This window comes from Leucoraja erinacea, chromosome 14 (genome assembly GCF_028641065.1).
Source record: "Leucoraja erinacea ecotype New England chromosome 14, Leri_hhj_1, whole genome shotgun sequence".
NCBI classification, from domain to species: Eukaryota; Metazoa; Chordata; class Chondrichthyes; order Rajiformes; family Rajidae; genus Leucoraja; species Leucoraja erinaceus.
This window is the reverse complement of record NC_073390.1, coordinates 31116304-31142349: the sequence shown is the minus strand read 5'-3', so window position 1 is coordinate 31142349 and position 26046 is coordinate 31116304. Positions and strand designations below refer to the sequence as shown.

At 41.8% G+C, this 26046-nt stretch overlaps 1 protein-coding gene across 1 annotated transcript in view; it reads left to right on the top strand.

The window, feature by feature from the left end:
• LOC129703508 (rootletin-like) overlaps positions 1 to 26046 on the top strand; it is a 229040-nt gene that overhangs the window by 161750 nt on the left and 41244 nt on the right. Inside the window, exons 26-31 of the mRNA XM_055646034.1 lie at positions 1512 to 1679; positions 6229 to 6586; positions 8230 to 8441; positions 11001 to 11121; positions 13789 to 13952; positions 16194 to 16634. Of these exons, the coding sequence (XP_055502009.1) occupies positions 1512 to 1679; positions 6229 to 6586; positions 8230 to 8441; positions 11001 to 11121; positions 13789 to 13952; positions 16194 to 16634 (1464 nt within the window). The remainder of the gene's footprint in view (positions 1 to 1511; positions 1680 to 6228; positions 6587 to 8229; positions 8442 to 11000; positions 11122 to 13788; positions 13953 to 16193; positions 16635 to 26046) is intronic.

The following is a 26046-nucleotide window of genomic DNA, read 5'->3' as shown; positions in this document are numbered from 1 at the left end:
CTTTCAACCAGAGCAAGTCCCTGTCCAGCTCCACTTCCATTCGCTTTTGAAGGGTACAATGGAACCTGTCTCTATCACATTTGTGGGCAGTATGTTCCAGATTCCAACTAAATTCCGTGTTACCTTCATTTTCTCCGGATGTCACTTGCAATTCTCTTCAGCCACAAAGAGGAGGACATTCACTACAGATATGGTGGTGAAAGGAAAAGTACTAAGGTGCTTCATTTTACTGAAAACACCTGGATTTGTATGCCTGTAATTTGATATTTTTTTCATGAATAACTCTGAATACTAGCAGAGATATCCTTTTTTACATAAAGTCGCTGTTATCATTCTGCACAGATAAGTATCACACATATGGCAGCTGCTGTTATATATGTGAACCTTGTAGCTGGTGAAGTTGTTCAAGGAAATCATCCATTAGTGTCACCACTGAGCCATCCACAGAATGAATATCTCAGCACCTAGCTGCTGAAATAAAGCATCCCTTGATAATTTTTCCTCATTACATTCTTAATTCTCTTCCCCTATATTTTATACCCATGATTTCTATTTTTTGAGTTCTCCCTTCATTCATGTTGTCTGGACCATCTTATCATTTTATATATTTCCATCAGATGCTCCCCAAATTTATTTGTAGAAAACAGTCCCACCTGCTTGAGTCTGATAAAGTCCTCTTAACTGCAGCTCCTCACTCTGGAATTGATTGGTGGCAATATTTTTTAATCATCTCCAATCTTCTCACATACCTATGCAGTTGAAGGTAGACTATGGTTTTATGACTTCCCTAATATCTGTTGATAAAGATGACATGACAAGCAACGTTCAGTCTTTACATGTTCATACATCTCACCACTTGCTTCAAACTTATCTGGAATTGGATGTTATAAGTCTTGGTCCAATCTGAGAGTGCCAAGTGCTCCACACGGCATGGCTAAAAGGAGAGATCAATATTTGTAAAGGACCTGGCACTTCATTTAATATCTTTAGAGAACATCGTGACAGGTTCAGATAGTAGATGCAGAAGGATAAATAGTTTGCAGAAACAAGGAATGGCTGGTTTACCAAGGAAAGACACAAAATGCTGGAGTAACTAGCAGTTCAGACAGGAGGACATGGATCGGTGATGTTTTGGGTTGAGACCTTTCTTCAGTCTGAAGAAGGGTCTCAACCCGCGACATCACCCTTCTATGTTCTCCCGGGATGCTGCCTGATTCACTGAATTACTCCAGCATTTTGTGTCTTTCCTAAATGTTTCACAGCCTTGCTTGTTCATGTTTAAGCAGCAGGGGATATTTGAAGGGAATGTTCCCACTGGACATGAGATGGATTCCGTAGTGAGGTATATTGCCCAAGATTTGATCTGCGGTATGTGAGTGTGATGGGCTTGATGCTGGTTTCTATAAATTCTTCAATGTAAATATCTTGAAGTATCAGGAAGTTGCTCAAAAACCTGCTTCCATATCTGCTATTTGCTGATCCCTGTGTTGCTAACTTTACTGTTTACCCAGGTAAAGATGTTGGATAACGAGAATGCAAAGAAGAGCAAGGAAGTGGCAGAGCTGCAATCCCGCATCGAATTAGATGAACAGCGGGATGAGGAGAGCAGGCGGGAATCTCTTTGCCTGAAGAAAAAAATGACAGAAGCAGAAGTAGGCCGTGAAACAGCTCGCAAAGAGGTGGGATCGTTAATTAACAAAAACAAAGTCTTATACAAACTTTACTCAAATCAAATATACCTTTTGTTGCAGACATAAGAAACTGTAGATGCAGGAATCTTGAGCAAAACACAATGTACTGGAAGAACTCGGCGGGTCAGGCAGCATCTGCAGAGGGAATGGATAGGCGATGTTTTGAGCTGGGACCCTTCTTAAGACTGACAGAAATGGGGGGGGGGGGGGGGGGGAGAGATGGTGGAAAAGAGGTGGGGCAGAGCAAAGTCTGGTAAGTGATAGATGGAAACAGGGGAGGAATATTTGTCTGGCAAATGGTGGATAAGAGCTAGAGAAGAAAAGAGGACAAAAGGGTGGCAGATAAGGAGAGAATATAAAACCAGTGGGAGGGATATAGGTGGAGTGGGACTGGGAAGGGGGAGATATGGAGAGAAATGGGAGTTTATTACCTAAAATTGGAGAATTCAGTGGTAATGCTGTTGGGATGTAAGCTATCCAAGCGGAATATGAGGTGCTTTTCCTGCTGTTTGCATGTGACCTCTGACAATGGAGGTGGCCCAGGACCGAAAGGGCGGTATGAGAATGGAAAGGGAGTTAAATTGGTTTGCAACCGGGAGCTCCAGCAGGCCTAGTCTTGCATGGAGGCCACATTGGGAACACCGAATTCAGTAGGTGAGGTTAGTGGAGGTGCATATGAACTTGGTCTTACCTGGGAGTGCTGCTGGGGGCCCTAGATGGAGATGAGGGAGGAAGTGTGGGGGCAGGCGTTATATCTCCTGTGGTTGCATCAGAAAGTACCTGGGGAGGGAGGGAGGGATTTGAGTGGGAAGGGATGAATGAACCAAGGACTTAGAGAGGAAACCAGAAAGGGCTGGGGATGGGAAGATGTGACTAGTGGTGGGTTAGAGGTGGTGGAAATGTCAGAGAATGATGTGTTAGCTGTGGAGGCTTTTGTTAAGCTGCTCTGGATGTTGTCATTCTTTGAATAGTTCTGTGAAATATTTCAGTGCACCAAAGCATGCAGATGGGAATGATGTTAAACATCTGTTGTGAAAACGTAGAAACTTAATCAATTTACATTGGAAGATTAGTGGGATTGGTGTGCAATCTAAAAACAGGACTTCTAAACACAGCTTTTGAATCAAAACCAGGAGTAATATCACATCAGAATCTTCCCTGCATCTGCAGAAGGATGCATATGTGACATGCTCTTCCACCCAGGCAGAGGTACAACGCTTCTGCAAAACATTCCCCAGCTCGTGCATCTCTTCAGTGTGAGCAGGGCACTGGGCAGGGACCTGCTGCTGTGAAGAGTGAAGACACTGGGAGCTAGACCTTTGAGACATAGTGTCTTTCAGCAACTCAGACCCAGGCTGTATCCTCAATTGGCTCAACTAGAGAACACATCGAACAGGAGCGTTTTAGGTCATCTATCACTATGTGAACTCCATCTGTGGACTCAAGGGCGAATGATACTGCCTCTCAGCAGCTATACTTCAGTCCTACCGGGGATACTGAAATGTAGCACTATGAGTTTGAAAGCTGTACATTAGGTCGTAAAAGGGAGTTTAATTTTACTGAAAAAGATTAGCATTTCCTTGCCAATTATTTTATTTTTTTCTTGTTATAATGATCCTGTTGAAATATGGCCTGATTTGCGGCAAATCACATATTTCATTGTGCAGAGCCAAGTGTCACACACATGACATCTGCTGGTATTGCCGTGGGCCCTGTTGCACCCTAGCTAGAGATGTTAATAGTCAATAGTAATAGCACACAGATATCCATGGAATTAATATCTCAGCACCTACCTGCTAAAATAAAGCATTCCTGTTAATTTAAGCAGTTGTTGGAACAGTTTGTTGTCAAATTTGAAGCTGCCCACTACCCTCCCTCATGTGGAGTGTTATTGAGTCATAGAGTTACTGTGTATAGTGTGGAAACAGGCCCTGTGACCCAACTTGTCCATAGTTGGCATTAAACATAGACACAAAATGCGGGAATAGTTCTGTGGGTCAGGCAGCATCTCTGGAGAAAATAGATGAGTAATATTTTGGGTTCCTTTTTAGGCTTATTTCCCTACATTTGACCCATTTCTCTCTAAACCCTTCCTATTATCTGTTCAAATCTCTTTTGGAAGTCGTAATTGCATCTGCTGCTATAGATTCCCCTGGCAGCTTGTGCCAGATGCAGCCTATCCTTTGAGTGAAATGGTTACCCCTGAGGTCCCTCTTAAATCTCTCCCCACTCATCTTAAGCCTATGCCACATAGTTTTAGGATCTAATCTGGGAAGAAGTCAATGAACATTCACTTTATCTATGCTCTTCATGATTTTGTATGACACCACTTTGCCTCCAACGCTCCAATAAGAAAAATCCCAGCCTTTTCAGCTCCCTATAACTCTAACCTCTGTGTCCCCAAAACATCTTGGTAATTATTTTCTGCACCCTTTCCAACTTCATGAAACCCTTTCTATAGCTGGGCGACCAATCCTGCACACAACAGTTCTTTCCCATCATCCATTCCATTAGACAAATCTTCAAAGAGCTCTAGAGTTAGTTGGTTTCCTTTTCAAAAATTCATGTTGATTCTGCCCAATTCTATTATATTTTCCAAATTAATTTACATTCTCTGTTTTAGATTCCAACATATTTCCAACCGCCACTTTCTGCCTACAGATTTTTTTGTTCCCTGCTTTCTCTCATCTTTCTTTCTTGAATATTTGGATCACATTTCTGATCTATTTTGGATCATGTTCCAATGTACAAGAACTATCGCTGAATCTGTAGAATTTTAGAAGATGTTATCCAGAGTATCCACTATCTCCAGAGCCACTTCTTTCAAAACTTTAGAATGTAGACCAACAGGGCCTTGGAGTTTATAATATAATGTTCCTAGATCTGCTGTCTTTTACTTTGTCATTCACACTGGAACCTCTGACTCTCCTGTATTCTGGGAGGTTTATGTATTCTTTCATGAATACAATGTTTTTGTTTAATTCCTTGCATGTTTCCATATGTCCCATTGAAACTAATCTATGTATGTGAGAGACTCACATTTGCCTTCTACATGTTGAATCTCTTACAATCTGTTTTTCTGTTTCTCATTAGTTTACTCTATTATTCAGTTTTGCCTTTCTTTATCAATTCCCAGTCAACCTACATTGAATTACAAAACATTCCCAGTCCTCAAGCTTACTGCTTTTTCTGGAAAATTTTTAGAACCTTGTTCCCATGTTTACCCAAGCAACCTATCCCTCATACCTTCATGTTTAAGAAAGAACTGCAGATGCTGGAAAAATCGAAGGTAGACAGAAATTCTGGAGAAACTCAGCGGGTGAGGCAGCATGAATGAATGAATGAATCTCTATTGTCATTGCACATGGTACAACGAAATTTAAAAGTCAATCCAATGGTGCGATTCACAAGAACAATTTTAAATATATAAGAAAAGGTAAAAATATATACATATTAAAAAATTGCAGATAATTTTTGCCACTAATTTGCCATTATGAGGTATTCGGCATTGTACAGTTATATACAGTTATATAGTACCCTGTAGTGCAAATGGTTCAGTACATTCAGGATGTTTTTAAGGTGCTTGTGGGTAAGAACCATTCAGTTGAATGTGAGTGTTATTTCTTATTTTGCATTGTTAAGTTCTGATCAGTCTGAAGTCTAGGTCTCGACCCGAAACAACGCCTATTCCTTCTCTCCATAGATGCAGCCTCACCCGCTGAGTTTCTCCAGCATTTTTGTCCACCTCATACCTTCATAGTTTGTTTAGATTGGAAACTGATTTCAAATTGAACTACAGTATTTTAAAACCAATTAACATTGCATTCTTGTGGTCATTCTTCACGTGAGGCAGTTTTGCAACAAATTAATTAATTAACCATTGAACAAAACTAGATCTAAAACTGCCTATTCCCCAGTTAATTCTTCAGCATTCTGATCCAGATATACAGCTTGTAAACTTTGGAGAAATTCACCCCCTGCAATGCTAATACTAATTTAAATTCCCCAGTCTACATGTATACTGTATAAATTATGGTCACAAGGAAGATAAAGTTTTGAGAAGGAGATACATTTCTTGACAATGGTAAAAGCAGTACTGACTTGCATAACAGATGGCTAACTCTATTGCGTACATAACATTTGAGGTTTTTACAAAAATATGTTCTGCGATAAATTTTATTCAACCAGTTTATCTCAATTTTCATTGTTAGAAGTCTTGGAAGTGGCATCATTGCATAATCTTAACAGAATATTAGAAAGTAGTTTGATTATTTTGGGAATAGCAGATCAGTATTACTAATTTCACCCTTGCCTTAATTCTTTCCCAAGAGGTCAATAGCAGCCATCTAGTGAATGTTGACATTCAGGCCATTTCAGTCACTGTAAGGACTGTAACGTCAGGATAGGATAGGATCAACTTATCTGATTCATTGATTATAGCAATAAAAGTGACCAATCAGCCTCACTGTTAACTGTATCAGTTTGTCTGAAATACCACCGAAACTGACAAGCCCTGTACATTATTTGATTTTTGCAGATTGCTGTCCTTCATAAGAAGATAATAGACATGGAAAATATGTTTCATGGACGCGAGAAAGAACTTCTTGAACAGTTGGAGAATTTCCATTTGAATGAGAAGAAGTTCCTAGACAACAACCGAAACCTGGAAAAGAAGCTACAACAAGCGCAGGAGGAAGCAGACGAGCTGACATTGAAGATTCGGGCCTTGGAAGGGCACGTCACTGGTCTTGAAGCTGAACTGGCCAAGGTAGAGTCAGCCAAGAGGGATATAGAGTACAGATTGGATAGCTTGTACTCTACACTGCGGAGAACCTTAGGAATTGGACGTTCTGGACGTAGCCCATCTCCGCGGAGACCTCACTCTCCCATCAAAGGTACCAAAAGCCAAATTGTACATTTCGGTTTAACTGGTCATTCTTGTTGTTTGTAATTTTGCTTATTACTGGACCCATGTTTGCTTACTCATGATCCATGCCATCAGGAGGACAGGGCAGGCTTGATGGACCTAATGTTCTTATCTGTTATGTTGTTCCAAGCATCTGCGATTTAATGATGACACTTAGAGACTGGAACATTGCAAATGTTACATCCTTATTCAAAAAATGTACGGGCACAAACCCTGTACAGAGCAAAGAATTTAACTTTTGTGGTGTGGGAACCTGTGGAAACAATAATCAGTGGGAAAATTAGAATTATTTTAATGCATGGATCAATTAAGACAAAACTAACATGGAGTTCTTAAAGACAAATTATGTCTCACTAACAAATACCAGAAAGTGTCGGTGAGGGAAGTGTAGTTGATGTGGTATACAGTACGATTCTTAAAACTGGTGACCCTGACATTTTGATGGATGTTTGGATATGCCTCCTATTAATGTAACCGTACACTTTTAATGTGTTTTATTTTAGATGTTACAAAATAATATAATTTTATTTTCCAAATGTAGCCGGTAAGTTTAATGAGTGTGCAAAAAACAGGACCCAGAGAGCTTAAATGGATCGCGAGAAATGGATCCTAGGTGAGGATCTATGGAATTTGTGGATTCTATTTTAAATGGAACTTGGGAATTTAAAAGGGCTATGGGAACAGGGCACTGGTCAGCTTGAAGGGCGTGTGGGAAATAGTGCCCTGGTGATTTCAAGGAAGATAACAATTTATAACAGGTATTATTTCAACATTTGCAGCTGGCCCAGAATTCAGAGATGTGGAATGCTGTGAGGAAGGTAGGGGAAATATTCAGACTAATGGAATAAGCATAATTTAACCTTTATGAAATTTGAAGTGGGAAGAATGAGAAGAGACAATATCAACCAGAGGGCAAGATTCTAAAAAGATGTACACCAGAATGATCTGGGTGACTTAATGCGTAGCTCTTTGTATTTGACACGAAAGGCTGAGAAATTGGTTAAAAAAAACATACAGAATCATGGGTTTTAGAAAAAGGCACAAACTATACTAACAAAGTCATGATGAACCTTTGTAAAACTCTGGTTTTTGCACTAATGGAATATTGTGTCCAGTTCTGGAAAGATGTAAAACTTTAAAGGAGGTGCAGGAATGATTTATGAAAATAATTCCAGAAAATGAACATTTTCTTTTACCTGGATAGAGTGGAAAAGCTGATGGGCCACTTGTAACAGAGATATTTAAGGTATTTAAAATGATGACAAGTCTAGGTAAGATGAATAGAGAGAGATTAATCATGAACAAGTGTTCGTCTTTGGCAAATGTACCAAATGCAACATGAGGAATAGTATTTCTGTGCAGCTCTTGGACGAGTTTTGATTTCAGTAGCTGAAAGAATAGTGGAGGCAGATTTACTTGTACTATTTAAGAGGCTGTAAATTATTAGAAAATTAAATAATTTGCAGGCTGTCGGAAGAGGGCATGGATGTGGAACTGGCTGGATTACTCTCTACATGGAGACTGTATGAACTTGACATGTCAAACAGCCGCCTCCTGTGCTGGATCAATGAATCTGTGATTAACTGGACTCTCTGTATTTTGAAACCCTAGGACTTGACAACACATTTTCCACCACCACCACCAACGGAAGGGGCAATCCCGTCCCACAAACCCGATCTCCCAGTCGCAGCCGTTCTGTCTCACCTTACCGTTCCGTGTCACCCTCCCGAGGCGAGGAGTACATGGCAAACATCGATCCTGAAGTGATTAAAAGTGGCTTGCAAGATTTCCTGCAGGAACTCCGAGACACACAAAGGCACAGGGTCAAGTATCTCAAAACATTAGTGTACTCACCCACTCCTATTCTGCTTCCCATAGGGATTAAATTGATCTGTATTTTTGTGTGAGGCGTGCAGGTGTTCCCAGGACTGCGATATCATGTAGGCAATGCGTTAGTGTAGCACATCTCCAGAGATAATTCATGATTGGAAAATGGAAATAGTTACCATGTCTTGAAAAGCAGAGAGAGATGTTTGCAGAACAGATTTTAGGGAAGGTAGTTGGAAGAAAATTCCCTAATATGTATTAAAAACCTTAGCTGAAAGTTTGCAGGGAAAATTAGAGATTTGACAGATGGTGGGTGAGCCAGAGAGAGGTGAGGATGGAAAAATCAGCATTCATGGTATTGTCCACTCGTGCTTGACTTTGAGATAGTAATAGTGAGAACTGAGTGGCTTTCAAGGCCATTTTAGGGTGTATTTGAGTCAACCTCATTGGTGTGCTGGAGATACACTGGGTAAGGACAACACATTTTTTTTCCAGATGGGTTTTTACAACCATTCAGTAGTTTATGTGGCCATTAATGAATGAATGTTGCAAATTATTACCAGAAGAGACACTGAACCACTGTGTCACTGCCGTGCTCTTGAAAGGCGACAAGAACAGGCAGAGGTCTTGGAAGGATTTCAAAATAATATTACATTTTATCTTGTTGGGGCTGGAAAATAAACGTAGATAAGTGACAAATGAGTTGATGAGCAAATGCATCATCAGGGCATTTATAGGTATATTTGGTTACACAAATACTAAGATAATAGGATCAGGTGTGAAGGGGAATAACCAGGCATTTTTGCACAAATTATAAATTGTCTATCCGAGGGACAGAGAAGGATTTGAAACTCACCTTAAGGTCATACAGTTGCCAAAGTTTTTACATGGTCAAGTTCATTTAAGCTAGGAGGAAGGAGGCAGTGGCAAGGTAACAAAGTTGCTGGGTTGGGGGGCATAGAACATTACAGGAACGGGCATGGGCCCACAATGTTTGTGCCGAGCATGATGCCTGCAGTTTGAGGGGAGTTGCTGACTGTCAGAGACAAAGTCTTAATGCTGAAACATTAAAGTCAAGCAACAGCCCCTCTCCAGCCCTCCCTATCACCCACCCGACCCCGTCTGGTTATTCCTGTCTGTGTAAGAGGCCTCTGGTGGATACAATGAAGAACATAGAACATTCTCTGTTGTTCTGGCCAACCTTTCCCCTACCACAAACATGATGGGAAAATCAAATGAACTTATTATTCATGTTGTGCATTTAATTTAGTGTTAAAGCATGGAAGTAGGCCCTTCAGCCCACCAAGTCCATGCTGACCATCAATAACCCGTTCACACTAGTTCCACATTATCTCCCACTTTCTCATCCATTCCCTGCATGCTAGGGGCAATTTTAGAGTTCATTTAGCCTTTGCGGAACTTATACTGTAAACTGCATGAATGAGAAGTTAATATGATTTTTCCATCATGTTGGTGGCAGGGGAGAGGTTGTGTCAGGACCTCAGAGAATATTCCTTATTTTTCTTTGGATGGGTCAGAGGCCTCTTACACGGACAGGAACAACCAGGTGCGGTTGGGGTTGATGGTTGGAAAGGGTGAGGGGGGCAATTGGTTGGCTTTTAAGTATCATCATTAAGACTTTGTTGCTGACAATCAGCAACTCCCCCAAAACTGCAGGTTCTTATACACTCATGGGATGTGGGTACCTCAGGAAAGAAATAGCATTAATTGACCATCCCTACGTACCTTTCCAAGGCAATGGTGAACTTCTTAAACCATTGCAGTCTATGCCATTTTGGTTTGATGTAACTAATTGGTAGGCTAATTTTTCACAGTAATTCACCCTGTGGTGTTCGATAATGGATAATGGTGAGAAGAATCAATGGGGAAGTGATGGTATGTGTGAAAGGGAATAAGGTGCAGGGAAATAAGTAGAACAGGCATGGATCTAGTGGAAGTTTCTCTCTCTTGGGAGTTGACATGGACCCAGTGAGGCAATTGGCCTCTGTCCATGTCACCATAAGTATAAGAATTGACTCATTAAGAATTCATTGGTTAAGTGTTAATGATATTACTGTAGTCTGGAGTCTTGCATGTGTCAGATGGATCAAGGAAAACAGATGTTTGTCCCTGAGGAACATTAGTTCTGTTCTGGTAACATTCTGCCTACTTTGGGGCAGCACGGTGATGCAGCAGTAGAGATGCTGCCTTCCAATGCCAGAGACCTGAGTTCAGTAATGACTACAGGTATATGGAGTTGGTACTTTCTTCCTCTGACGATATGGGTTTTCACCGGGTGCTCTGGTTTCCTCCCACATTCCAGTGATGTGCGTGCTTGTGGGTTAATTGGCTTCTGTAAGTTGTCCCTAGTGTGTAGGATAGAGCCAATGTATGGGGATTGCTGGTTGGTGTGGACTCAGTGGGCCAAATGGCCTGTTTCCAAGCTCTATATTTAAATTAAACTAAACGAAACTATGGAGCACAGCGTGCTTTACAGAGTGTTCATAGTCAGTCAGGAGGAGGCTCTAAGACTTGTTATTTGGTTCCACATTTAGGATGAGGCTCATATTCAACTGGCGAACCTGGCCAGGCAGCTGACACAGGCGGAAACAGAACGAGACCGGACGAACGCACGTGCTCAGCTGCTCCAGAAATCCTTGACCGAGGCAGAGGAAGGTGGGTGGAATGATGACGGTAATGGGAAGAGGCTGGACAATGCGCGCTGCATTTTGTCACAGGGTGATGTAATGATGCAGAGATGAATATGATCTAAATCAATGTGACTATCATACTTGTGGGGTGCTCCATGCATGGGAACTCAGTTAAACTTGCCCTTGCACACCTGTGACTGAAAAATAGAATCCTCAATGATGTCTGTGACAGAAAAATAGAGTCATTAATAGTGCAACTACCCTGCACGAAAACTTCTGTTTCCTCACCTCAACCGGTTTTGCATATTGAAGTGTTCGCACTGAGCCAGGCACCAGCTGACTCCTTTAATCTGCTGGGGTAGGTATGGCATGCTAACACAGTAATTAGTGATTCTATCTCACAGATACAAGGACCCAGGTTCGATATTGACCTCAGATGCTGCTCATAACACACACATTTAGGTTTCTGTTTGCCAAAGCTGCGTTTGGAAGCTAATTGCCATAAATTAACCCTTTGTGTGGGTAATTGGCAAAGGCATCAAAGGGGAGTCGATGGGCTTATGAGAGAGAATATATTCCATAGTTACTGAGAAGTAAGGGGAATGTGACTGATGGGTTGCTCTTCTAGAAACCACCATTGATTCACTGGGCCAAATGGCCTCATTCGGTATTATGGCCAGTAAGTGCAAATTGATTACATGGTCTTGTGAAATTAGCATGTAAACAATTGGGGGTAAGAATAGAAAACATAATAGTGGGAGCTCAGAGTTCTTCTTCCAGACCTCAACAGAACTCAAAAGCATTGTAAAATTAAAAAAAACTGGAAATGCTGGAAACATACAATGCCAGGCAGCATCTGCAGAAATGGAAATGTTTCAGATCCATGTTCCATAGATGCAATCAAAATGATTTACAGTATTCCAGGTTTGTAGTCTCATCAATGCCATATCAAATTGAAAAATAATTTCTTTGTTTTGTACTTCTTCTTCTTTCGAGTCTATCTTGTTACAAATGTTAACATCGCTGTCATTGTCCATCCTGAAGAGGACGCAAGCTTTCGGCGACAATTAATGGGAGCCACCACTTAGAATAGATGATGGTGGTAGCAGAATTAGCTCAGGATACTTCCAGTTTCCAGCCCCGCGACGTGGACGCTTCTGCTATGGGGCCTGTTTTGTACTCCAATGCACATAACATAAGTCAACTTGCCTTCCTTATCACTTGTTCTACCTCCATGTTAACTTGCGATATTTTAGAGAGTGGTACATTTGATGCCTCTTCGCACCAATACTTTTTGGCATTTTTAAAAATATTCTGTTTTCAAGTCTTCTGACCCAAAGTAAATAACCTCCAATTTTCCTTCACTAGATTTAATTTATTACCTTCCTATGCTCGCTTAACCAGTTCTACCCCTTTGAAAACTGGATAAATGACAGTGTCATTTCATCTGTCATTACTGCAGTGCCTTCTAGTGATCTGTATGTGCTTTGTGAATATCTGTTTACCAAACTGAAATAGACCCGTTTATTTCTGATTCTGAATTCTGATCCTTAAATCCCACATGCATTTTTTTTTCTGTTTGTCAAACATGAAATTCTGGGTATCGTTCATCCAGTGTCCACCCGATAGCTGCTCTGCTAAATAAATCCTGAAAGAAAACCTCTCTGAATTTGGCAAAACTATTTTCCTTCTGTGAAAACGTTCTCTAATCAATTTACTTTCCATCTGCCTTGTTACCATCCATTTAGTGGTGGGCTTCATCCTTTTCTCAAAGACTGATGGCAGGATGACTGGTCTATAGCTTCTTCATAACTATCTCCTCCCATTCTTGAAAAGAATAATCTCGTTTGCTATTCTCCTGCCCACGGGAATGTTTTCAGAATTTTGAATGATCACCTTCAAAGCATTCACTATCTCATCTGCCATCTTGATCAGAACCTTGGGATGTTGATCATTGGGTCCAGAGTTTCCAGTTTTTAATCCCATTAATTATCCTGCTACTTAATCTTTACTGATATTAAATCCCTTTACTGATATTAAATTCTTAGTTTCCTACTAATTCTACAGGGAAGGTAATATAAGATATTGGTTTCTTGTCTCACCCTCATTCTCATTATAATTTCTACTTCCTCTGCTATTAGATGCTATAATTTCTATTTCCTCTGCTACCTACTTTTCTACTTTTGGCACTGTTTTTACACAATGATGGAAGTTCAAATTATTATTTTATTTCTTAGTTCATAGGTTCATAAATCATGGGAGCAGAATTGGGCCATTCAGCCCATTGAATCCATTCTGCCATTCAATCATGGCCAATCATGGCTTTCCCTCTCAACGCCATTCTTCTGTATTCTCCCCATAACCTTTGACACCCTTACTAATCAGGAATCGGTCTAACTCTGCTTTAAAAATACTCAATGATTTGGCCTGCACAGTTGTCTGTCGCAATGAATTCTACAGATTCACTGCTCTCGGGGAAGTGGAGTTGAGGTAAAAGAAGAACAGTGGTATGATTGAATTGTGAGCAGGCTGGAGAGGGTGAGTGGCTTGCTCCTGCTTGTACTCTTGCCATCCAATATTAGCTTTTGACAGCATGGTTCTGAGATGAAGTGTTTGGTTGACAGGAGACTTGTATTTTGATATTTTGCCGCTAAAGTTCCAGATTTAGTAATTTCCTTACTTTGTTTTGAAGGAAAGCGTGGATTAGACGGACGGTTGAACAGTGCTCAGACTGCACTCACGCTGCATGAAGAGACTATCAAATGTGGCGAGCGAGAGAGGAAGGCCCTGGTTGAACAAGTGGCCACATGGGAGCAGAGTCTGCAGTCATCCGAAGGGGAGAAGCGAGCTTATCAGGTAATGGCTACCAAAGAGAAAGATGGCCAATGACCTTCCACCTGCGTAGATCTGACCCATCAGTGTATTCAGTCTAATATTCAAGTTATTACCCATGTGTTGAGTGAAACTGCTGACTGACTTGAAGGGTTTTCAGTATTGATCAATAAGATCAGTTCGAAGATGATACAGGAAATTGACATTGTAAATCCACTCGGTCAAAGGAATGTACTGGAGACCATAGGAACCAGAAAGTGGAAGTAAGAATATTTTAAATCAATGATTTTTACAGAAAATATTGTGTTTGTTTAGCATTTCTTACAAAATTAGGAAGCTAGTATTGATCAATTAAAATAATAAAGTTAATGCTTTAAATATGCCATATTTTCAACAATGGTTTATCGGTCTAATTTGGCAATTGGTTTAGTAAAAATAATATTTTCTCTCTGGACTGACTGCTTTCAACTGCATTTCTAACCCAATATATTAATCTTTGCAAATGCATGGGTTGGAAACCAAATAATAGAGTCAAAGAGAGATGCAGCAGGAAACAATCCTTTCGGGACACCCAGTCTATACTGACCATCAACCACACATTTACACTAACCTTGAATATATTTTAATTTTCTCCCCACTACCCATCAACTCCCATCCCATTACAGATTCTACCATTTATCTACATGCTCCATACAAATGTAGCTGAGGCTTGTTCATGAGGTGAAAAAAGTCGTCAAAAGTCAAGTCAAGTTAGATTTATTCGGAACGTGCACAATAAAGTGCAGTGAAATGAACTTGCCAGCAGCGGTACATAGAAACATAGAAATTAGGTGCAGGAGTAGGCCATTCGGCCCTTCGAGCCTGCACCGCCATTCAATATGATCATGGCTGATCATCCAACTCAGTATCCCGTACCTGCCTTCTCTCCATACCCCCTGATCCCCTTAGCCACAAGGGCCACATCTAACTCCCTCTTAAATATAGCCAATGAACTGGCCTCAACTACCCTCTGTGGCAGAGAATTCCAGAGATTCACCACTCTACAATTAAAAAAAAGTACACACAATACACAATAAAAGTTTAAAACAAACATCCACCACAGCATTCATCGCTGTGGTGGAAGGCACAAAGTTTGGTCAGTCCTCCTCCATTTTCCCCCGTGGTCGGGACCACAACCCTCCGCAGTCGCCGCTGCGGGCGGCCAGATGTGCAGATAAGGTAAGTCCTGAATCGGTGCTTCCCTACCGGAGACTGCGGCTTCAAGATGGTGTAGGCCACAGGCTACGGGTCGAAGATCTAAAGTCCACGCCACGCCAAAAGTCCTTAACACGGAATGATGAAAGAAGCCAAACAAATAAGTATTAGAATCTCTTGCTTGAGGGGAGCGATACCCTCTAACCCATGTTCTCAGGTAGTAAATCTCCTGTCTTCAATAATCACATCATCATTGTGATAGCGATCTACTTGATAGAGTTTTCACATGGCAATTACAGTGATTATGTACATGAGACAAAGACATTATTCCTACCCACTGTAATCGGTGTTACACAGCTATCATTGTATCAAAATTAGAAGTGATCATTGCTATTCTAATTCCTGCAGCTCTCTAGTATACAGCAGCATTATAAGCCTTGATTTCCGGCTTCCCATTATTGACTACGTCATTCCAAGATTTCATAAACAGGAACCCAGTCTGCATTGGAAATCAGACTGGATGATTCTTACCCTACGTCTCTTGACTGAGGCTCAAACAATGGCACATACATGTCAAAAAGGAGGGACCATAATCATGGCTTCCAGAAACAGATGAAAAAGAACAAATGAGCAGTTCACATGATGAATGAATTAATTAATAATTTTATTGGCCAAGTATTCACATACAAGGAATTTGCCTTGGTGCTCTGCCCACAAGTGGCAACATGACATACAGTGACAGTTAACAATGATACCTAAAGCATTAAACATGAATAATAAAGCATTATTGATTAAACATGTGAATTAAATACAATACAGAACAAAAGGGGGCTACAGATGATGGTGATGGTAATCCTAAACATGTATTCACATGACCTGCATTCTTTTGGTGCCTTGTCCCCGATGTTAAACACGCATCTTAATTAATTAATTGTGCCTCAGTGATCCTGGCAAGTCCTATCTTCTCAAAACCGTACTTTATTGCAAAACTCCGATTATCCGGCATGGCAAATTTCACAAACCTTTGGATGTTATTTCTATATGCCTTGTTATGAATGTCTTTCCTTACAGGAGAAGGTTAACAAGATGAAAGCGAATGAGGCCAAGCTGGAGGTGGAAAAACGCAAGTTGAAAGATGCACTGGAAGCATCTGACAACCGTGCCACCAAGCTGGAGCTGCTGCGCCGCTCCCTTGAGGGGGAGCTGCAGCGGGTGCAGCTGTCCCTGAGCGACCGTGAGACCGAGACGCAGGTCCTCCAAGACCGCATCGAGATGCTTCAGCGGCAGGTGGCTGACAGCGAGACGAAGGCGGCCTCTCTCCAGCTCAATGTGGATCGACTGTCAATGACACTGGCCAAGACGGAAGAAAGTGAGAGCAGTCTGAAGGACAAGGTGCAGAGCTTATCGTTGACTCTCTCGGACACGAGTGCTGGCAGTACATTACTGCAGGACCGGAATTCCCAGCTTCAGAAGGCCCTAATCTCCACTGAACAAGACCGAAGAGTACTTCAGGTAAATTCTTCGGCTAGTTGCAGTGCCATTGTATTTCTTTTAGAATTGAATTATTCTTTGCTTTTGTTATCCAGAGGATTCATTATTGCAACTCTCTCCCGGTTGGCACACCGCTTCATAATGTACACCTGCCCCAAATTTCCTTACATCTCTATAGACTTACAGTGTCCTCATTCATCACTCCATTCTATATCAGCATTTTTTCAACTGCACCTGGATTGTAAAATATTCCTTCCTGGACAGATGCATTCACCCAATCTCTATAAACTCCACCTCCAATCCTCCAAAAGCTGCATTCTTCTAAATGTCGAGCAAAACACATCGTGCTGGAGGAACTCGGCAGGTCAGGCAGCTTCTGTGGAGGGAATGTGAATGCATGTTTCGAGACGGGACCCTTCTTCAGAGACCCTGTGTCTCCAAATTCTCAATCATGCCATAATTTTGTTCACTCTGGGCCTTCCACCGCTGAAGTTCTAAGCTTCTCCAGTGCAATCTCCTCCTTTAAGACGTTTTTTAACATCTGCCTCTTTGACCAGGCATTTGGTTACTCTTCTGATTCTCTTTACGTGGCACCATGCGGGTTTTTTGCTGATGAATGCACTGCAGATTGACAAATGGTAGTTTCCTCATTTTGTTATTCTTGCTGGTCAAGTTTTGTGTATCAAACAGACCTAACACGATCAAAGCACTGCAGACGCTGTAGATCTGAAATAAATGTGGAAGATGCCACAGATACTCAACAGACCACACAGCATAAAGTTCAAGTTCAAGTTACATTTATTGTCACATGCACCAATTGATACAGTGAGATTTGAGTTACCATACAGCATACGAATAAAAGGAACAATACATGTTACAGTTTAACATAAACACCCCCCACAGCGGAATCAACGTTTCCCACTGTGAGGGAAGTTCAGTCATCCTCCTCTTTGTTCACCCGCGGTCAGGGCCTTTTGGGCCCTCCACAGTCGCCGCTACGTCGGCTCGATGTTCAGGCCCTCTCGCCGGGATGATCAGAGCTCCGACGTCGGAACAGAAGAACACTCTCAGCGGCTTGCAGTTTCCGAATCGGCCACTTCCTACCGGAGATGCAGCTCCCAAAGTTCACAGGCCGAGCTGGGCAGAGCTCCAACAATGGCGACCCCTCAGCAAAGGATCCCAGAACCCCGCGATGTTAAAGTCAGCGCCACCCGCAAACCACAGCTCCACGGTGTTAATCAGCAGGCCCAACACTCTGGAGGTTCAACAGGCGATCCCTGGTAAGGCATCGTCCCGCTCTGCGATGGAATTCAGTGCTGCGCCGCTGCTGAAGCTCTGGCCGGTCTCCGGCAGGAAAGGCCAGGGCTTGGGGGGGGGGGGGGGGGGGGAGGTGCGACCCTGGACTCGGAGAAAAGACACTTCTTCGACCAGAAAGTGACTGGGAAACAGTTTCCCCTCTTCCACATAACAGTTTCCACCTCCCCCACATAAAAAAGACTAAGAAACCTCCAAAAACATACTTTAACACAGACTGAAAATAACAAATAGGGTGAAAGGACGGACAAACTGCTGGCGAGGCTGCCGAGTGTGGCGCCACCCGATGACAATGATTAATGGAGAAAAACAGTTACTGATTCAATTTGAAATGTCAACTTTCTATGTCTCTGTTGCAGCCTGATCAACTGACCATTTACAACATTTTCAGTTGTTTTATTCCAATATGATCAATATATACTGGAGTACAAGTATATTTTTTATACAAGTGCAGGAGAGGGAGAGTGGTTCAGCAGAACATCACAGAGAGCAGCGTGTGTGCATGCAATAAATATGAATGCCAGTGAACCTTTACGTACTAAAGACCATGCTATGTGCCTATTAATATATTGCTGTATCAGTTACTGCTGTTAGTTAGGTGTTGACCACATCAATAGGGGCGCTGTTGGTAGTTCTATTCTTGTAATTTGGCAGAGTGAATTCCTGCCCCAAATCACTGTGGGGGCACCTTCGCCAGAAGGACAGCAGTATTTCCTCAAGGGCAATGAAGGGGCAATAAATGATGGTCTTGCCGGCATTGCTCAAATCCTCAAACCTGAAAGCAAAAAAGCACAAAAGGGTCTAGTGCACTGTACAGCAAGGACTGGAATCAACAAGGAAGAAAACTGGAAATTTGGAATCAGATCAGCTGTTCAAGCCTCATCTGCCTGGGAGATAAAATGAAGCCGTCCGGGTACTTGCAGCTACTTCTTCCTCAGGGCCATCACTGAAAATGTGTGATTGTGGAGATTCAATAATACTCCAATAATCACCTTCCGATACTTCAAAAATCCCGATAATTCAGCATCTGGCCCAAGCAGTTCCCAGTGAGCGGGTCCCAGCCCTCCAATAGGCCCTGTAGGCCCGGTTCACACATCACGGACGTCGACAATACCTGCACCACGAGAGAGAGGAGAGACCTGCGAGCAACCACCAGGAGCGAGGTGGGCCCTCCAAGATTGAGGTGGCCAATTGAGATCTAGGGTACCATCGGAGAGCAAGAACATCAAAGAGCCGTTGGAGAATGAGGAGGGCCATCAAGATGGAAATGCGGACTCAAGAGCGATGGCGAGGGGGGGAAAGGTGGTGGTGGCTATTGCCACATGCAGCGGCAAACAGTTGATACGACTGTTTGATGAATCTTTGCCAGTGCCATAATGTGGCAGCACTTGATTTTACCGGGTTGCATGCAAAACAAAACATTTCTCTGTGCTTAGGTACATGTGACAATAAAGTAAAGTGTCATTGAATCAGTCCCTCATTGGGAGATGTTTGACGCATTCCCCTTCAACCCACTGGGGCCCTGGTTCCTGCAATCTGTTTCTACTACCAAGGGCCCTTGTTCCCACATTTCATTTAGACTTACTGAGTTCACTCAAGATGTCATTATAATATTGCATAACAATAGAATAAGTGGCTTAAAAATGTGAAGAGTATTAATAGAAATAAGGTCCATCTGTTCATTAAAATTTGTGAGGCAGGGTTCAACTAAATGTTGTATACCATGCTCTCCGATGTTAAACAAGCATCTTAATCATTTAATTGTGTCTTTGTGACCCTGGCAAGTCCCATCTTCCTAAAATAGTACGTTATTGTAACATTTTGATTATCCGGCATGGCAAATTTCAGATTTTTGAATGAATGAATGATTACGTTTATTGTCCAAGTATTCAAATACAAGGAATTTGCCTTGGTGCTCCGCCCGCAAGTGACAATATGACATACAGTGACAGTTAAGAATGACACATAAAACATTAAACATTAATAATAAAACATTATTGATTAAACATGTGAATTAAATAAAATACCAGAGCAAAAGGAGGCAACAGATTTTTGGTTATTGAGTAGAGCTACTAGCTCTATGGATGTTATTTCTATTAATACCACAACACTCATTTAATTCACTTAATAAAACATATTACATAGTATTTCAATAAATTTTATAGAACCCAGTAAGTTTATGTAAACAATGGAAGCCATATCATGGTGAGTAGTAAAGAGTGCAGAAACCAGGGTTTTGGTGAATTGAAGGGGAGTATACAGATGAGGTCCTAGGATTAAATGACTGTAGAATTCACATCATACTTTGACTTTTGAATAGGGCTCGGGGGATTTTGGTTATGTTATCTGATGAAAAGCACCATTCAAGAATCAAGGTGATACAGTTTATCTCAGCAGTGTTCTGGCTTACTGACAAATGGCCCATTGATGCATCGGAGTTCTATAATGCAGAAAAGAACAGCTAACATAAGTGGTCTGAAACTAAAGGCAATAGAATATGGAGTGCAGTACAAAGGTAGAAACTACTTGCTTCACTGTGACTGTGAAATCTTGGATGTGCTAAAGTCATAACAAACAGCCCAATAACATCCAAAGAGTCTGAAGAAGAGTCTCGACCCGAAACGTTACCCATTCCTTCTCTCCAAAGATGCTGCCTGTCGCGCTGAGTTACTCCAGCATTTTGTGTCTACCTTCGATTTAAACCAGCATTTGCGTTTTTTTACTACCAATAACATCCAACACTGTTTGTGCACCGTATCACAAGAAAGATAATAATAATAATTATTAAATTATAATAATCACTATAATATAAATATAATAATAATTATTACAATTATTGTCAGCTCCATAATTTTTTGAGCCCTTATATTTTCATACCAACAATATATACGGCCTTTTCATCAAAGTAACTACTCTTATGTAAGTTCCAATGCAAGAATCAAACTTAAACACTCTGAAGACAATGTTCCGACACATTGGTGTGTATGATTTTAACTGACGGGCTAGGCTCTACATAACATTTTATTTTAACTAATTATGGGGGAGAACATTAAAGATTTTGAACTTTTACATAACAGTACGTTCATTAATCAGTCAACTTTTCATTTTACTAGCCCACATCAGTGATAACAGATCTGCAGCATTTTTTATATCTTACACATTTTGTTTCCACTGACTTCAATGGAAATAAAATGAAGTCATATAGAGATACGCCCATCAGATGCCTATTCACACCAGTCCTACACTAATCCTACTTGATTTCTCCACATTCCTGTCAACTTCACCCTGATCCACCATTCACCTATCCCCCGAGGCAATTTGTAGCAGCCAATTAATCTACCAATTTGTACACTTTTTGTTTGGAATGTAGGAGGAAACAGTAATGCCTGTAGGAAACTCTTGCAGTTGCATGAACAAATAGTAAACTCCACCCAGACAGCACCAGAGGGTAGGATTAAATATGGGTGTGGAGCTGTGACAAGGTAGTATTTGATGCAACCCTGGCCTAATGCTGTGAGTAGGTTAGAGATCACATGGGAAGAATGAAACGGGTTGCCATAGGACATGTAAAAATGTGTGATGGTTGGCACAGACTCAGGCTGAAGGGCTTGTTCCTATGCTGTGTAGGAAGGAACTGCAGATGCTGGTTTATACTGAAAATAGACACAAAATGCTGGAGTAACTCAGCGGTACAGGCAGCATCTCTGGATTGAGTGACGTTTCTGGTTGAGACCCTTCTTCAGAACAGTGACTGTGCTGTATCTCTCTGTGATATTGTGACTGCATGGCCACTTGTTAATCTCCATTCACGAATTGCAGTCTTGCTTCTATTCCTGTATATGAACAAGATATTGGGCATCTCCTGGCACAGAGGTGGAGAGAAAATCTGGTTGAGGAAATTCATAATTCCAACTGCTTCCCTGAAAACATGTAGACTAATGAAACACCAGGTATCCTGTGAACATGTAAGATGATGCAGAGGCCTCAGTGTGGGAGGAAATTGATTAATTTCCACCTGGAATTTATGTTATAGTTATGTTATGTTGGATCTTATAGAAATATATAAAATTCTTAAAGGATTGGACATGCTAGATGCAGGAAAAATGTTCCCGATGTTGGGGGAGTCCACAACCAGTAGACACAGTTTAGAATAAGGGGTAGGTCATTTAGGACTGAGATGAGGAAAATCCTTTTCACCCAGAGAGTTGTGAATCTGCGGAATTCTCTGCCACAGAAGGTAGTGGGGGTCAATTCACTGGGTGTTTTCAAGAGAGAGTTAGATTTAACTCTTAGGGGTAAAGGAATCAAGGGGTATGGGGAAAAATCAGGAAAGGGGTATTGATTTTAGATGATCAGCCATGATCATATTGAATGTCGGTGCTGGTTCGATGGCCGAATGGCCTACTCCAAAACATATTTTTCTTTGTGTCTATATTCTTTATAATAGTTACCAATGGTTTAGATTCTTCCAATGAAAGTCACTTTGTACCTCAATTATTAAGCTTATCCCTGTTTGGCTAAGCAGTTGGACCCTGTTATTAATGCTCAATAGAAGGACAAAACTTTCTCGAAACATCTTTGTTCCTGGTCTCCTACTGTTAACTGTGCCCCAGTGCCAGCAGCAAAACAAATCCAATACTTCTTGGGTATTTTGAAATGGCTGGAGGCCAGTTTCAGAGCTCCAAGTTTAGGGAAGACCCAGAAACCGAGAATGGGAAAAGCAGCACAACAAACACCAGCTGCATCCAATTACCCTGGTGACCTGAACAACCTTAACTGAATGTGTTGCTCATGCAGACAACAGGAGTTGCGCAAAATCCAATGCGGGTCCAGTTTCTGAGTGTTACATATTTAACACTTTCAGATAATTCAATGCACTGAAGGCCAGATTTTGCTTAAAATCTGAAAAGATGACTCATAAATCTCAGAGCAAAGAAACAAACCGCTAGAGGATCTCTGTGGATTGATCAGCATCTGTTACGGGTAAAGAGTTGTTGACGTTCCAGGTTGAGATTCTGAGGGAAGACAACCGGTATAGAGAGGAGAGGGGCTATGGTGAAACAGGGACTGGTATGTGATAGACACAAAATGCTGGAGTAATTTAGCAGGACAGGCAGCATCTCTGGAGAGAAGGAATGGGTGACGTTTTGGGTCGAGACCCAAAACGTCACCCATTCCTTCTCTCCAGAGATGCTGCCTGTCCTGCTAAATTACTCCAGCATTTTGTGTCTACCTTCGATTTAAACCAGCATCTGCAGTTCTTTCCTACAAATACTGGTATGTGATAGGTGGGCCGAGGAGTGGTGAGGGATGATGAGCAGAAGGAGCCAGGAGGGACAGGGGGAGAATCCAGTTGGGCAAAGGAGACAGGTGAGTGATAGATAGAAGCAGACAAAAAAAGGGCAGATAAAACCATATGGGGGAGGTGGAGACAGAGGCTACTGGGTGACAAGCAGGAACACTACCAAAGGGCAGAGGTGCTGGAATGTGATAGGCAGGTAATAATAGGATCCATAAAGGAAGAGATGAAGGCCAAATGGAACCAGATGAAGAGGAATCCGGGAGTGGTGTTTGGGTAGACGGTAGATGGAACCAGGAGGGGAGTGGGGCAAAAATAGATGATGGGGTAGTTGGAGGGGCGAATTGTAAAGGGAACAAAATAGGAGGATCTGGGGTGGACTGGAAGGAAAGAGAGAGGGGAACGCAGGTAATCAGTGTTGTGTAATATGACCCGTGCACAGCAGTAACAACTCCTAGTCTTTATTGTAACACAAGCGGAGGAAACATTACATGCTATCGTCTCCGTAGTCAGCATCAAGTCTGACCGTGAGATGGTGAAGTACTCTTATCAATAGTCCGGGATAGGGATGAAGATCCAGACTGGACTACAAACAGAATGTGCAGCATGCATAATACGTGTGGTGATAGATATAGTAAAGGCAGGCTAATATGGTTAATCTACAGTCAGAGTAACCTGAAATTGGAAAAGTTAACATTCATAACATATAGTTGTAGCCTACCCAGGCAGGATAAAATGTGGTTTTCTTATAGTTTGCGTTGCAACACACCCTGGCGGTGGAGAAGGCCATGGACAGACATGTTGATGTGGGAATGTGAAAAGGCATTGAAATGACATGCAAAAGGAGCTAGGGATGGCCAATGCGCAGGTTCTCTGTAAACCAGTCGCCTTGTGTCTTGCGCTTTATGAGGTAACTTTAGGAACACTCAGCTTAAAAACCGTCTCTATATTAATCAAAGCTGACAATTAAATTAGATAAATATCTTCCAGTCTCTCAATCTTTGATCACCATTCTTCTTTCTCTTCCTTGGCGTATCTATCCAAATTTCTCTGCTCATTTGTAGTGTTTAACTGCCTATCCCTTCTCGTCTCTGTGTTTGTCTCTCCATCTCTGCTTCTTCAATGCAGTGGTTTATTATTGTCACGTGTGCCAAGATAAAGTGAAAAACGTAGTTTTGCAACTATTCAGGCATATCATGCCATACATGAGTACTACAGAAAGGGAGGACTGAATACAGAGAAAGGAAATAGTGTTTTTTACAGTGTAGATTTTAAAAAAGTGCAAGGTCTGAAACAAGAGAGATTGGGAGATCAAGATACATCCTTAGCATACAGGAAATCTGTTGAAGTCGGATAACAGTGGGGAAGAAGCTGTCCATGGTTATTGCTTTCGAGTTTTTATATCTTCTACCTGGCAGGAGAGAGAAAAAGACGGAACAACCACGATGCAAGCAGACTTTGCTAATGTTGGCGGCTCTCCTTGCAATATGTCTGCTCTCCATTTCTTATCCCTAGTTATCCGTTTATCCCTGCTCCTAAGTGTGTCCATCTCCCTCTCCCTGAATGTGTCTAACCATTTCTCCCTGCTTCTTCAGTGCAATTGAATCTGATGCTTGTTTTTTCTTTGCTCGGCTCTATCTCATGCCCAGTTTTAACATGTCATTAGCCCTGAGAAGCTGCTAATTTGTGGAAAAGATTTTGAAAAAGGTTCAGGAGCCTGTTATCCCTTCTATCCATGCCCTAGATTTGTGACCTCAGGAATAAATCAGAGTTTCACTCGGGCACATTAAACATTAATGCATTACTGACATTATTGCACAAATTTGTGCTTTCACGGACAAGGATAACAGCAGATAGGGAACGTTACAAGTGGCTTGGTTATGATGGAAAACAATTTGCAGTGTGCAAGGTGAAGTTGCCCTGGAGTTGTGGGAGTAGTGGTGGTAGTGGGAGTGCAGCAATACTGACAGCCTTTTGAAGTGGGGATAGAGAGTAGTGTGAGGTACAATCTGACAGTGGGGTGTGTGTGATACTGTGCAAAGCTAAGTCTGATTCTGCGGGTGATATCACCACCCAGACTAGGAGAGAGCTCTCAGTGTGTTTACCTTGGCAGAGTGCCAGTATACCAAGTGCTGTGACATTTATAACAGTGCATTTTTAACAGAGAGCAGCATCAGAGGTAGGATTGGGAAGCAGGCGTGAAGGTGAACCTGGGGTTGAGAACCAGTTGCCACATTGTTCCTCCTTATCTCAACTGTTGCTGAATTGTGTGCAGGAAGGTGGTCATCATCTTTCTCCTTCCTTTGGCATGTAAACCAGATATCCCACGTCAATGCAAGAGGGCATTGAATACTCGGGGCATGTTCTGGCTGCATAATCTACATGTACCACTTTGTGATATGTCTATTTGCAAAGAAGGCAGACAGAAAATCATTGTCATAGAATGAAGCATAAATGCAATACGGATTTCGATTAGCATTTCTAGTCACATCACAAAGTTCTTTATAACCAAAGTGTAGCCACTGTTGCAGCCAATTTACACATAAATAATCTCCGCACACAGCAATGTGACAATGCCACCACTATCTGTTTTGGTAATGCCAAGTTAGGGACAACCAGCCAGTCAGGGAGTCAAGGATGGAAGCCAGGGTTGATTTATGAGTCTGGGCTGAGCTCCAAGGTAGTGAAGTCTCAGTGACGTGGAGCAAGAGCAGGCTGAAAGGAGTAGAAGGTAAGTGTGAGATATCTAATGTGGAAATCGTTTCGGATGTACAAACACAGCTCGTGTCAGAAAATGCTGGGTCAAATTTCCACAGTGTA